This window comes from Brienomyrus brachyistius, chromosome 19 (assembly GCF_023856365.1).
Source record: "Brienomyrus brachyistius isolate T26 chromosome 19, BBRACH_0.4, whole genome shotgun sequence".
Taxonomy (NCBI): domain Eukaryota; kingdom Metazoa; phylum Chordata; class Actinopteri; order Osteoglossiformes; family Mormyridae; genus Brienomyrus; species Brienomyrus brachyistius.
Genome location: NC_064551.1, coordinates 8,323,411 through 8,336,260, shown reverse-complemented (window position 1 = coordinate 8,336,260; position 12,850 = coordinate 8,323,411). Strand labels below are relative to the sequence as shown.

The 12,850-nt window shown below is 44.4% G+C and overlaps 2 protein-coding genes across 5 annotated transcripts in view; both read left to right on the top strand.

The window, feature by feature from the left end:
- The window catches only part of LOC125715000 (kelch-like protein 10), a 116,209-nt gene that overhangs the window by 57,625 nt on the left and 45,734 nt on the right, over window positions 1–12,850 (top strand). The gene's annotated exons all lie outside the window — the stretch shown is intronic.
- On the top strand, window positions 6,271–9,148 carry LOC125714574 (odorant receptor 131-2-like). The gene is made up of 2 exons (XM_048985292.1): window positions 6,271–7,277; window positions 9,111–9,148. The coding sequence occupies exons 1-2, from the start codon at window positions 6,356–6,358 to the stop codon at window positions 9,146–9,148; spliced, it is 960 nt and encodes a 319-aa protein (XP_048841249.1). The 5' UTR covers window positions 6,271–6,355.

Below are 12,850 nucleotides of genomic sequence, written 5' to 3'. Positions count from 1 at the left end.
CAGATCTCAGCCTGGGCCTAGTCAGTGCTGAGGCCTTCTGACCAACAGGCCTGATTGCACCCTTAGTCTGACCTAAGCAAAACATCACATACACTCCAATACCTACATATGCAATGCTGCAGCTTGTTGGACAGTTAAACAGTGACCAGAATAATTAAACATTCAGTCCATTTACAGTTGCTGTGATTTTGTAATAAGTTAATCTGTGTTTTATGAATATTAAACTGCAGTTTACTAAAAGTACACTGCTTCATAAGCACAGACAGAAACAAGACACACAAAATCACTGTAATTATTTTTAAAATCATTAAGCTTGACCGGGTTTAACCTTGTTGTTCTGTAGTGACCTCCAGTGTCAGCTGGATTCCTACAGGGAGGTGAGTGAATTTTAGCACATTAGCTGTGTAAAGTTACATGATGAATACTGCAGGGAAACGATGGCCGACAGTGCTCACAACAGAGGACAAGTGGACCTCAGCTTCTTGCAATATTTACTGAGAGATAAATAGAAAAATATATAAATAGAACTACACACAACACACTTCTAAACTACACACCTGTATGGTGACACATAGGTTAATCAATAAAAATAGTCCAGCTGTGGGTGACCTCTGGCGTTTAACATTTCTGATACAGAGCCAGAGTGAATATTTCATCACAAAAGCCACCAGCACAGGAATCACAGGGGCCTGAGCAGACTAGAAACAAGGGTAGATAACATGACTACAGAACATGACAACAAGACTAGATCAAGTAAGGCTAACTAAGAACAAAGGCACAAGTAAAAAAACAATGATCACAACATACAACATGTTTCCCATGTTGACCATCTACTTTGGAATTTAGGTTCCAACTTTTTCAAATAATACAGGTATATTACTTTATTAACTTGTACTTGCAGAGTGAACTGAACGTTACGTAATGCATATGTGTACCACAATAGCACCAGTCAACACTGGTCATTGTCCTACATTACTGCACACTAACCACCTTTGCAGCGAACACAGTGAATGTGAGATACCTAATGATCTTTTTCATTGAACTACAGCTTGAATGAGCTAAATAGAATCCCTAGTCATTGCTTGAAATGGCTTCATAATAAATTAATAGTTACTCTTCAGGCAGAGATATGCATGCCCATCCTGTTTCACCCAAGAGGCCAATTATGCTGGACACACCTACAGAGTCCATGTGATGTCATGTGTCGTTTGATTTGTTATAAACTAGAGCACATGCCACTCTAGACGTGTTTGAGGCAAATGCTTAACAGAGGCAGGTAAAAAAACATCGCATATATTTTTCATTGTGTTTGTTTTTCATTTCAGTTAAATAGAGGTCCTTCTTTTCTTCTGAGAAAGATATGTAGGTGTTTCTAACTGTGAATGACAATTTGTGTTTTAATGTATATTTCTGCTCTTTTCATTTCAGAGTTAACCAATGGCTGACCAGAATGGTTCCTCTCTGGAGCTCAGCTTCCTGTACTACCAGTCCATAACAGGGACAATAGACTTCATGACAACAATAAAATCATTTCTCGTGCTGTCCACTGCCCTATTCTTCATCTCCCTGAACCTCATCATGTTCGTTGCCATGTGGAGTAAACCCAGCTTCCGTGAGACTTCCCGCTATATTCTATTCAGCCAAATGCTCCTCAGTGACTCCATCCATCTGGGATTCACCACATTGCTCTACTCGTGTAGCATGGCTAACATCAACCTCATCAAGGTCCTCTGCTCCACGATCGTCCTTGTAAGCGGGACAACTTTCCGCATCTCCCCCCTGACGTTGGCTGTCATGTGTCTGGAACGCTATGTGGCCATTTGTTTCCCACTCCGACACACTGACATCGCCACCCCCGGGAGAACCAATGTTGCCATTGCAGTGGTCTGGTTCCTAGGCTCTGTGAACTATGTAATTAATATGATATTTTTGGCAGCCACAGATGCCTATTTCCTAACCAAAACTATTTACTGCTCACAGGAGCGCCTCTTTCTGGCCAAGTGGCAGTTTGATGTGTTCCAGAGCTTCAACGGTGTCTTTTTTGTTGCCGTGGGGATCACCGTCACCAGCACCTACACAGGCATCATGATGGCAGCCCGGTCCGTCAAGGCCAAAAAGGCCAGCAGGACAGTTCTCCTTCACCTGGTCCAGTTGGTCCTCTGCCTCTCCTCCTTAGTGTACAGCAGCATCGAGAGAGCCCTGTCTACAATCAGCTCAGCCCTCTTTATCCACCTGCGCTACCTGACGTTCTTTCTCCTCGTCCTCCTGCCCCGCTGCCTGAGCCCCCTCATCTATGGCCTGAGAGACGAAGGAGTTCGCCCCCTCTTCCTCTGCTACCTCCGCTGCAGACGCTGGAGGATCAAACCAAGCACAAAACATTAACATAGTATATCAAGATATTTCAAAATGTAAGGAAAAAGTCATAAAGACATTTTAAAGAGATTTATATGAATTTATCATTATAAAATTATAGTTCCAGTGCTGTGGGGAGTAGGCAAGGCAAAATCTCTCACGGCCGGGGGGGGTGGGTGGGAAAGGTCTCTGATCGTGATTAACTTTGCCAGGTCTTTATTCCCTATGTTTCTGCTTGAGTGTGTTTGTCTTCTTCCCGGGTCTTTAGATCCAGTAATTAATCATCCATCCATTCATTTTCCAAACCGCTTACCCTACTGGGTCATGGGGGGTCCGGAGCCTATCCCGGAAGCAATGGGCACGAGGCAGGGGCCAGCCCATCGCAGGGCTCACTCACACACCATTCATTCAGACATACACACCGATGGGGAATTTAGCAAGTCCAATTAGCCTCAGCATGTCTTTGGACTGTGGGGGGAAACCGGAGTACCCGGAGGAAACCCCACGACGACATGGGGAGAACATGCAAACTCCACACACATGTGACCCAGGCGGAGACTTGAACCCGGGTCCCAGAGGTGTGAGGCAACAGTGCTAACCACTGCACCACTATGCCGCCCCGTAATTAATCACTACATCATTTTTTCCCTACAAAAACAGCACAGCCCTGTACCATGTCTTTGCCTTATTTTCCAAATCTAATGCACCTTTCCTGTTGTCTGCACCTGTGTAACTTCTTGTGTTTACTTGCTTGCTGTTGTGCTTAAATAAGTGCATTTTCAATAGACAATAAAATAATAACAAACACAATGCTGGTGTCTGAGATATCTGGGTCTCATTTCCCTAACTTTTATTCACGTTTGCTAAGACAGTATTTAGTGGTAATACAAACACTTTTTTCCAATAATACAAAATGCTGAACCACGAAACATACTGTAAGTACCGGCAGGGGGAGGGGAGGGGGCTCCCAGGCTAATTAGCGAGTGTTGTGTTATCGATTGGCATATTATCCTCCTGCCAGTGAAGCAAGTGGCTGGTTGGCACTTCCAGTCACATGCCTCTCTTTCCAGTCAGTGCTGTGTTTTTCCAGCTAGTCTAAGCTGTATCCAGTTCACAATAACTCCACCCCCTCAGCGAACTGTAATTGGAGAACAGGAATCACTGTTGGAAGTTTCTCTGCTATATCAAATCATGTTTACTTGCCTCAGTTTGCGTTAAGACATCAGTGCTGCACAAACAAACAAATCAATTAAGTAGAATCGGGTATAGCAGTGAATGAGACGCCAAATGATGTTCCAAGCAGCCATACTTCTAATATGTTTGTTGTTTTGATTATAAACGATAATAAATATATCATTAAGTAATAGTCATAGGGCCAACACAGCTTATAGCACCAAGGTTGGCTCCTGTATCACTTCTCTATTTCCGTGGAGTTTGCACATCCTCTCTGAGTGGGGGGGTCTCTCAAACAGTCCAAAAAGTGGTTAGTTGAATTTGTGTCTTCATGTTGCCCAATGTGTGTATGACTCTGTGTGTGTTGTGACCTGTAATGGACTGTCTTTCTGTCCAGGGTGATCCCCTGCCGTGCCCCCCAGGACCCTGTACTGACTTAGCGGTTGGAAGATACACAGATTACCACAAGACAATTATTAGTATCAAACATGCCTCTGATTAACAGCAGAATTTCCCTGCTGAGCTGTCGAGTGCGTGATGATTACAGAAGCTAAACATGCTCCCTGCTCTAGGGAAGGACCTCCATCATGTGGGAGCCTGAGCTGGTCCTGCCTCCACACCTCTCCCCTGTGCTGCCATTAACACTCATCAATTATTAATGTCAGTCCTGTGATGGACGGCTTGTTTGTTCTGCTGCTGAGCAAACAGGGCTTCCCTGTGGAGATGAGCTACCTTGTGACAGTGCGGGACCCCACAGATCTCAGCCTGGGCCTAGTCAGTGCTGAGGCCTTCTGAACAACAGGCCTGATTGCAGCCTTAGTCTGACCTAATCAAAACATCACATACACTCCAATACCTACATATGCAATGCTATAGCCTGTTAACCAATTAAACAATGACCAGAGTAGCTAAACCTTAATTAAACTGCAGTTTCCTAAAAGGACACTGCTACATAACCCCAGACAGAAAAAAATATAAACAAAACCATTGTTATTATTTTTACGATCATTAGGCTTGAGTGGGATTAACTTTGTTGCTCTGCAGTGACCTCTAGTGTCAGCTGGGCTCCTACCAGAAGGTGAGTGGAGTTAAGCGGATTAGCTGTGCAAAGTTACATGATGAATCCTGCAGCATGTAAAGGGAAAGGAAGCGGATGGTTGACAGTGCTCACAATAGCGGACAAGTGGACCTCAGCTTCCACAATATTTTATTGAGACATAAACAGGAAAATGTATGAGTAGACCTGTGTGAAACATTTGTCTTATAGGCTCGTTGTGTCTGTATGGAGGCACAAAGGTTAATGAATCAAAAATGTCCACAGAGAGGCTGGTCTCAGGCCTTTACCATTTCTGGTATGGAGCAGGACTGAAAACGTAATCACAATTTTGTTACAATATACAGTAGAAGCTTGGAACTGGAACGGCTCTTATCTCGACCAACTCGGACGTCAAGCGAGTCTCTCAGATTTCTTCCGATTTGCACCTCGACTGAAATCTTGGAACTTGTCTGTTGCAGCTTGACCAGAAACTCGGAACAAGACAAAACAAAATAGTCATGCTAAAATTTGTACGGATGGAGACGCGTCTCCCCTTCCAAGCAATAATCCCTCCTTTTCTCTTCCTCTCCAGCTGCCACCTGCAGTACACCATCAGCTCACCTCAACAGAGCTGACATGCTCATAAATTGTCACTTATTTCATGATTATTGCTTTCCTATGTGCATTTTCATGTGTATTAGCTTTATATTGATTGGTAATGATTTTTTCATTGATTAGGTAGGTAGATGGGTTTAAATAGGCAAACAAATTAAGTTCATATTCCAAGGTACCACTGCGCTGTATCACAGATGGCAGTGGAACGTTTGCATAGAATTAATAAGGTAGAGTCAGTAACAGTAACGATAGAGTGACTCAAGGTGAGGACTGCATCAAAAAAATAAAAGAAACAAAAAACAAACATGATGTAACACATGCAATATTCCCTTACAATCACTGAATAATTCCCTATACTGCTTCATCTTTCTTTTTAGTAAATAACAATGACAGTGAATGTGAGAAATCGTCTTCTTTAAACTACAGATAATACAAGACAAAAAAGATATAAGATATATAAAGATATATGTCACGATCGCGGGTCATGCTGAGCGGCGATTGTGTGGGCAGGCGTGCAAGGAGCAGGCGAGACAGGCGAAAGTCAGGGCAAACAACGAGTTTAATCCAGAGATCAGGGACCAGGGAACACCAGACAGGAAAGCACATCACCATGCCACAATGACGGACAAGGGGAACAGGTAAGACCAGGACTTAAATAGGACGTGACTAATCAAAATAAGCAGACACAGATGGAGACGATCAGGGAAGCACACGTGGGTAAGCAGGGGGCGTGGCACACACGAGGAGGGGACGAGCCGGGCATGACAATATACAGATATAACACAAAAAAGGGAGTTTGCCCTATATAAAACCCTTCATCCTTACTTGAAATGGCTTTTTAATCTACTAATAGTAACATTCCCAACAGAGATATGCATGCCCATCACACCTCACCCCAGGGGTCTACTATGCTGGACACACCTACAGAGTGCATGTGATGTCATGTGTCATTGGATTCTTTATAAACTAGAGCACATGCTACTCCAGAAGTGTTTGAGTCAAGTGCTCAACAGAGGCAGGTAAAGAAACAAATATATCTTTTATTGTGTCTCTCTTTCATTTCATTTAAATAGGGGCCCTCTTGGGAGAAATATATGTTGGTTTTGCTGACTGACAACAATTTGTGTTTTAATGTACATTTAATGTACATTTCAGCTCTTTTCATTTCAGAGTTAACCAATGGCTGACCAGAATGGTTCCTCTCTGGAGCTCAACTTCCTGTACTACCAGTCCATGACAGGGACAATAGACTTCATGACAACAATAAAATCATCTCTCGTGCTGTCCACTGCCCTATTCTTCATCTCCCTGAACCTCATCATGTTCTTTGCCATGTGGAGTAAACCCAGCTTCCGTGAGACTTCCCGCTATCTTCTATTCAGCCAAATGCTCCTCAGTGACTCCATCCATCTGGGATTCACCACATTGCTCTACTCGTGTAGCATGGCTAACATCAACCTCATCAAGGTGCTCTGCTCCATGATCGTCCTTGTAAGCGGGACAACTTTCCGCATCTCCCCCCTGACGTTGGCTGTCATGTGTCTGGAACGCTATGTGGCCATTTGTTTCCCACTCCGACACACTGACATCGCCACCCCCAGGAGAACCAATATTGCCATTGCAGTGGTCTGGTTCCTGGGCTCTGTGAACTATGTGATTGATATCATTTTTTTAGCAGCTACAGATGCCCATTTCTTCACTAAAACTATTTACTGCACACAGGAGCGCCTCTTTCTGGCCAAGTGGCAGTTTGATGTGTTCCAGAGCTTCAACGGTGTCTTTTTTGTTGCCGTGGGGATCATCGTCATCGGCAACTACACAGGCATCATGATCGCAGCCCGGTCCATCAAGGCCAAAAAGGCCAGCAGGACGGTTCTCCTTCACCTGGTCCAGTTGGGCCTCTGCCTCACCTCCTTCCTATATAGCAGCATTGAGAGAGCCCTGTCCACAGTCACCTTAGCTTCCTTTATCCACCTGCGCTACCTGAACGTCTTTCTCCTTGTCCTCCTGCCCCGCTGCCTGAACCCCCTCATCTATGGCCTGAGAGACGAAGGAGTTCGCCCCCTCTTCCTCTGTTACCTCCGCTGCAGGATCAAACCAAGCACAAAACATCCATCCATCCATCCATTTTCCAAACCGCTTATCCCATTGGGTCGCGGGGGGTCCGGAGCCTATCCCGGAATCAATGGGCACAAGGCAGGGAACAACCCAGGATGGGGGGCCAGCCCATCGCAGGGCACACTCACACACCATTCACTCACACATGCACACCTACGGGCAATTCAGCAACTCCAATTAGCCTCAGCATGTTTTTGGACTGTGGGGGGAAACCGGAGTACCCGGAGGAAACCCGACGACGACACAGGGAGAACATGCAAACTCCGCACACATGTGACCCAGGCGGAGACTCGAACCCGGGTCCCAGAGGTGTGAGGCGACAGTGCTAACCACTGCACCACCATGCCGCCCCGCACAAAACATTAACATAGTATATCAAGATATTTCAAAATGTAAGGAAAAAGTCATAAAGACATTTTAAAGTGATTTATATGAATTTATCATTATAAAATTATATTTCCAGTGATGTGGGGAGTAGGCAAGGCGAAATCTCTCAGGGCGGGGGGCAGAGTAGTGAGATAGGTCTCTGATCGTGATTAACTTTGCCAGGTCTTTGTTTGCTGTGTTTCTCCTTGAGTGTGTTTGTTTTCTTCTTCCCATGTCTTTAGATCCAGTAATTAATCACTACGTAATTTTTTCCCTACAAAAACAGCACAGCCCTGTACCATGTCTTTGTCATATTTTCCAAATCTAATGCGCCTTTCCTGTTGTCTGTATCTGTGTAATTGTTTGTGTTTACTTGCTTGCTGTCGTGCTTGATTATGTGCATTTTGAAGGCAAAAAAAATAACAACAAACAATACGCTGATGTCTGAGTTGTCAGGGTCTCATTTCCCCAACTGTAACTGGTGTTTGCTAAGACAGTATTTAGTGGCAATAGAAAAACTTTCTTCCAATAATACGAAATGGTGAACCACAAACATACTGTAACTACCGGCAGGGGGAGGGGGCTCCCAGGTTAGTTAGCCAATGTTGTTTTATCGATTGGTATATTATGTACTAGCTGTGTCTTTCCATATATAAGAATATAAGAAATTTACAAATGAGAGGAGGCCATTCAGCCCATCAAGCTCGTTTGGGGAGAACTTAGCTAATAGCTCAGAGTTGTTAAAATCTTATCTAGCTCTGATTTAAAGGAACCCAGGGTTTTAGCTTGCATTACACTAGCAGGAAGACTATTCCATACTCTTCATTAACTACTTCATTAACTACATGCTGTGTAAGGAAGTGCTTCCTCAAATTCGTTTTAAAATGTTCTCCCGCTAATTTCCACTTATGGCCAGGAGTTCTAGCATTTAAACTGATATTGAAATAGCTATTTGACTGAATAGCATCCAGACCTGTTAGAATCTTATATACCTGGATCATATCCCCCCTTAGTCTCCTTTGCTCGAGGCTAAACAGATTCAGCTCAGCTAACCTCTCCTCATAAAACATTCCTCTAAGACCACCTACCTTGCGCCCACCCCACCCCACAACCCTGTCCTCACTTAGCAGTTGGAAGATAGATGGATTATCACAAGACGATTACTAATACCAATTATTAACATGCCTCCGATTGACAACAGAATTTCCCTGCTGAGCTGTCGAGTGCGTGATGATTACAGAGGCTGAACGTGCTCCCTGCTCTGGGGAAGGACCTCCATCATGTGGGAGCCTGAGCTGGTCCTGCCTCCACACCTCTCCCCTGTGCTGCCATTAACACTCATCAATTATTAATGTCAGTCCTGTGATAGACGGCTTGTTTGTTCTGCTGCTGAGCAAACAGGGCTTCCCTGTGGAGATGAGCTACCTTGTGACACTGCCGGACCCCACAGATCTCAGCCTGGGCCTAGTCAGTGCTGAGGCCTTCTGACCAACAGGCCTGATTGTACCCTTAGTCTGACCTAAGCAAAACATCACATACACTCCAATACCTACATATGCAATGCTGCAGCTTGTTGGACAGTTAAACAGTGACCAGAATAATTAAACATTCAGTCCATTTACAGTTGCTGTGATTTTGTAATAAGTTAATCTGTGTTTTATGAATATTAAACTGCAGTTTACTAAAAGTACACTGCTTCATAAGCCCAGACAGAAACAAGACACACAAAATCACTGTAATTATTTTTAAAATCATTAAGCTTGACCGGGTTTAACCTTGTTGTTCTGTAGTGACCTCCAGTGTCAGCTGGATTCCTACAGGGAGGCGAGTGAATTTTAGCACATTAGCTGTGTAAAGTTACATGATGAATACTGCAGGGAGACGATGGCCGACAGTGCTCACAACAGAGGACAAGTGGACCTCAGCTTCTTGCAATATTTACTGAGAGATAAATAGAAAAATATATAAATAGAACTACACACAACACACTTCTAAACTACACACCTGTATGGTGACACATAGGTTAATCAATAAAAATAGTCCAGCTGTGGGTGACCTCTGGCGTTTAACATTTCTGATACAGAGCCAGAGTGAATATTTCATCACAAAAGCCACCAGCACAGGAACCACGGAGGGCAGTGCAGCAACCACAGCACAGGAATCACAGGGGCCTGAGCAGACTAGAAACAAGGGTAGATAACATGACTACAGAACATGACAACAAGACTAGATCAAGTAAGGCTAACTAAGAACAAAGGCACAAGTAAAAAAACAATGATCACAACATACAACATTTTTCCCATGTTGACCATCTACTTTGGAATTTAGGTTCCAACTTTGTCAAATAATACAGGTATATTACTTTATTAACTTGTACTTGCAGAGTGAACTGAACGTTACGTAATGCACATGTGTACCACAATAGCACCAGTCAACACTGGTCATTGTCCTACATTACTGCACACTAACCACCTTTGCAGCGAACACAGTGAATGTGAGATACCTAATGATCTTTTTCATTGAACTACAGCTTGAATGAGCTAAATACACTGAACAAAAATATAAACGCAACACTTTTGTTTTTGCTCCCATTTTTCATGAGATGGACTTAAAGATCTACAATTCATTCCAGATACACAATATTACCATTTCTCTCAAACATTTCTCACAAATCAGTCTAAATGTGTGATAGTGAGCACTTCTGCTTTGCTGAGATAATCCATCCCACCTCACAGGTGTGCCACATCAAGATGCTGATCTGACATCATGGGTAGTGCACAGGTGTACCTTATACTGCCCACAATAAAAGGCCACCCTGGAATGTGCAGTTTTGTCTCACAGCAAAATGCCACAGATGCCACAAGCATTGAGGGAGCGTGCAATTGGCATGCTGACAGCAGGAATGTCAACCAGATCTGTTGCTCGTGCATTGAATGTTCATTTCTCAACCATAAGCCGTCTCCAAAGGCGTTTCAGAGAATATGGCAGTACATCCAACCGGCCTCACAACCGCAGACCACGTGTAACCACACCAGCCCAGGACCTCCACATCCAGCAGGTTCACCTCCAAGATCGTCTGAGACCAGCCACTCAGACAGATAATGCACGGCCCCATGTTGCAAGGATCTGTACACAGTTCTTGGAAGCTGAAAATGTCCCAGTTCTTGCATGGCCAGCATACTCACCGGACATGTCACCCGTTGAGCATGTTTGGGATGTGCTTGACCGGCGTATACGACAGCGTGTACCAGTTCCCACTAATATCCAACAACTTCGCACAGCCATTGAAGAGGAGTGGACCAACATTCCACAGGCCACAATTGACAATCTGATAAACTCTATGCGAAGAAGATGTGTTGCATTGCATGAGGCAAATGGTGGTCACACCAGATACTGACCGGTTCTGAGTCCCCAGACCCCCAATAAAGCAAAAAACTGCACATTCCAGGGTGGCCTTTTATTGTGGGCAGTATAAGGTACACCTGTGCACTACCCATGATGTCAGATCAGCATCTTGATGTGGCACACCTGTGAGGTGGGATGGATTATCTCAGCAAAGCAGAAGTGCTCACTATCACACATTTAGACTGATTTGTGAGAAATGTTTGAGAGAAATGGTAATATTGTGTATCTGGAATGAATTGTAGGTCTTTAAGTCCATCTCATGAAAAATGGGAGCAGAAACAAGAGTGTTGCGTTTATATTTTTGTTCAGTATAGAATCCCTACTCATTGCTTGAAATGGCTTCATAATAATTTTTTTTTTTTTTGTGACCAAATTTTTATTAGAGAGTTTTATAACAAAGAACAAAATGGAACAAAACAGAACATACTCCACCCCCACCCCACCCCCAATACACCCTGAGACAGCAGTTCAAATATAAAGAAACAAAAAACCAATAAAGGTCACCGGCACACTCAGCCACGGAGAGCACAGATAAAAATTGAGGATAAAAGAAATAACACACTTATACCACTGAAAAATGTTAGAATTAGGAAAGTAAAAATCAAAACAAAAAACAAGGAATATGGCCTCAGGACATGACCTGCAACCAATCTTTGACCAGCTGCACGTCATGGACCCAGCTCTGGATTGTAGAACCAGACGAGTTGTTAATCCGGGCTGCAGAGAGTTCCAGCAGAAGCAGATCAAGAAAGGTGGACTTCCAGACAGAAGGAATGGCACGATCAGGAGACTTCCAACGAGAGGCTAATAACAACTTGGCCGCTAAGGAGGCAGACATCAGAAGCCTCTGCTGGAAGCGAGAGAGAGAGAGAGAAGAGAAGTCCAGGAGAAGAAGGACCATGGGAGACAGGGGGATGGGAGAGGAAAGAACTGAAGAGAGAGATCTGGCCACGTAATCCCAAAGAGCAGCCACTGGAGGACAGTCCCAGAACATATGGAGAAAGGTACCAGGGACCTGGAGGGGACAAAGATGACACAAGGGGTCAGGCTCTAAGCCCATGAGATGGCGTTTCCTGGGAGTGGGGTATAATCTGTGAACAAACTTAAATTGTGTTTGCTGGTGATTGGGATTTTTAGAACAATTTTTAATATTATGAAAAATAACACTCCAAGATAAGACGGGGGTGGGAGAGAGCTCCCCCTGCCAGACAGCAATTATGGGGAGAGGTTTATGAGAGGATTTGCGGAGGAGGGAATAGAGACTGGACACGGGCTTAGAAACAGGAGAAAGGGACAGAGCAAATCTGCACAGCGGGTGAAACGGAAGAGGTGAGGAAAAGGAGATATTACAGGCCCTAAGCATGGACCTCAGCTGGAGGTAGAAAAAATATGAAGAAGAGGGAAGATTAAATGTGACCTTAAGAGACTGGAACAATTTGAGACCCGAGCTATCAAAAATATCACCCAGGGTGGAGATACCTGACTGAGACCACGGCGAGGAAGAGATGGGGCGGCCTCCAATGTTCAGGACAGGATTATGGAGCAACGGAACACTGGGGTGCCATTTTGGGAAGGGGCCCAACAATTTCTCAACCCTTCTCCATGTGCGAAGGGCCTGACAGATAATCGGACCGACTGAGGCAGAGATGGATTTGAATTTAACAGGGAGGAAAGGGAGCGAGGCTAGACGATGGGGGAGAACATATTCTGCTTCGATAGGAAGCCAGGCAGGGGGATGCTGGGGAGGACTGATCCAGCTCCAAACTGGCCTTAGAGTAAAAGCAA

Excerpts from the sequence above, each read along its gene's own strand:
- LOC125714574 (XM_048985292.1), top strand. The coding sequence starts at position 6,356 with ATGGCTGACCAGAATGGTTCCTCTCTGGAGCTCAACTTCCTGTACTAC. Across the intron at positions 7,278-9,110 it reads CCGCTGCAGGATCAAACCAA|ATCTCAGCCTGGGCCTAGTC; the intron begins GCACAAAACATC and ends CGGACCCCACAG.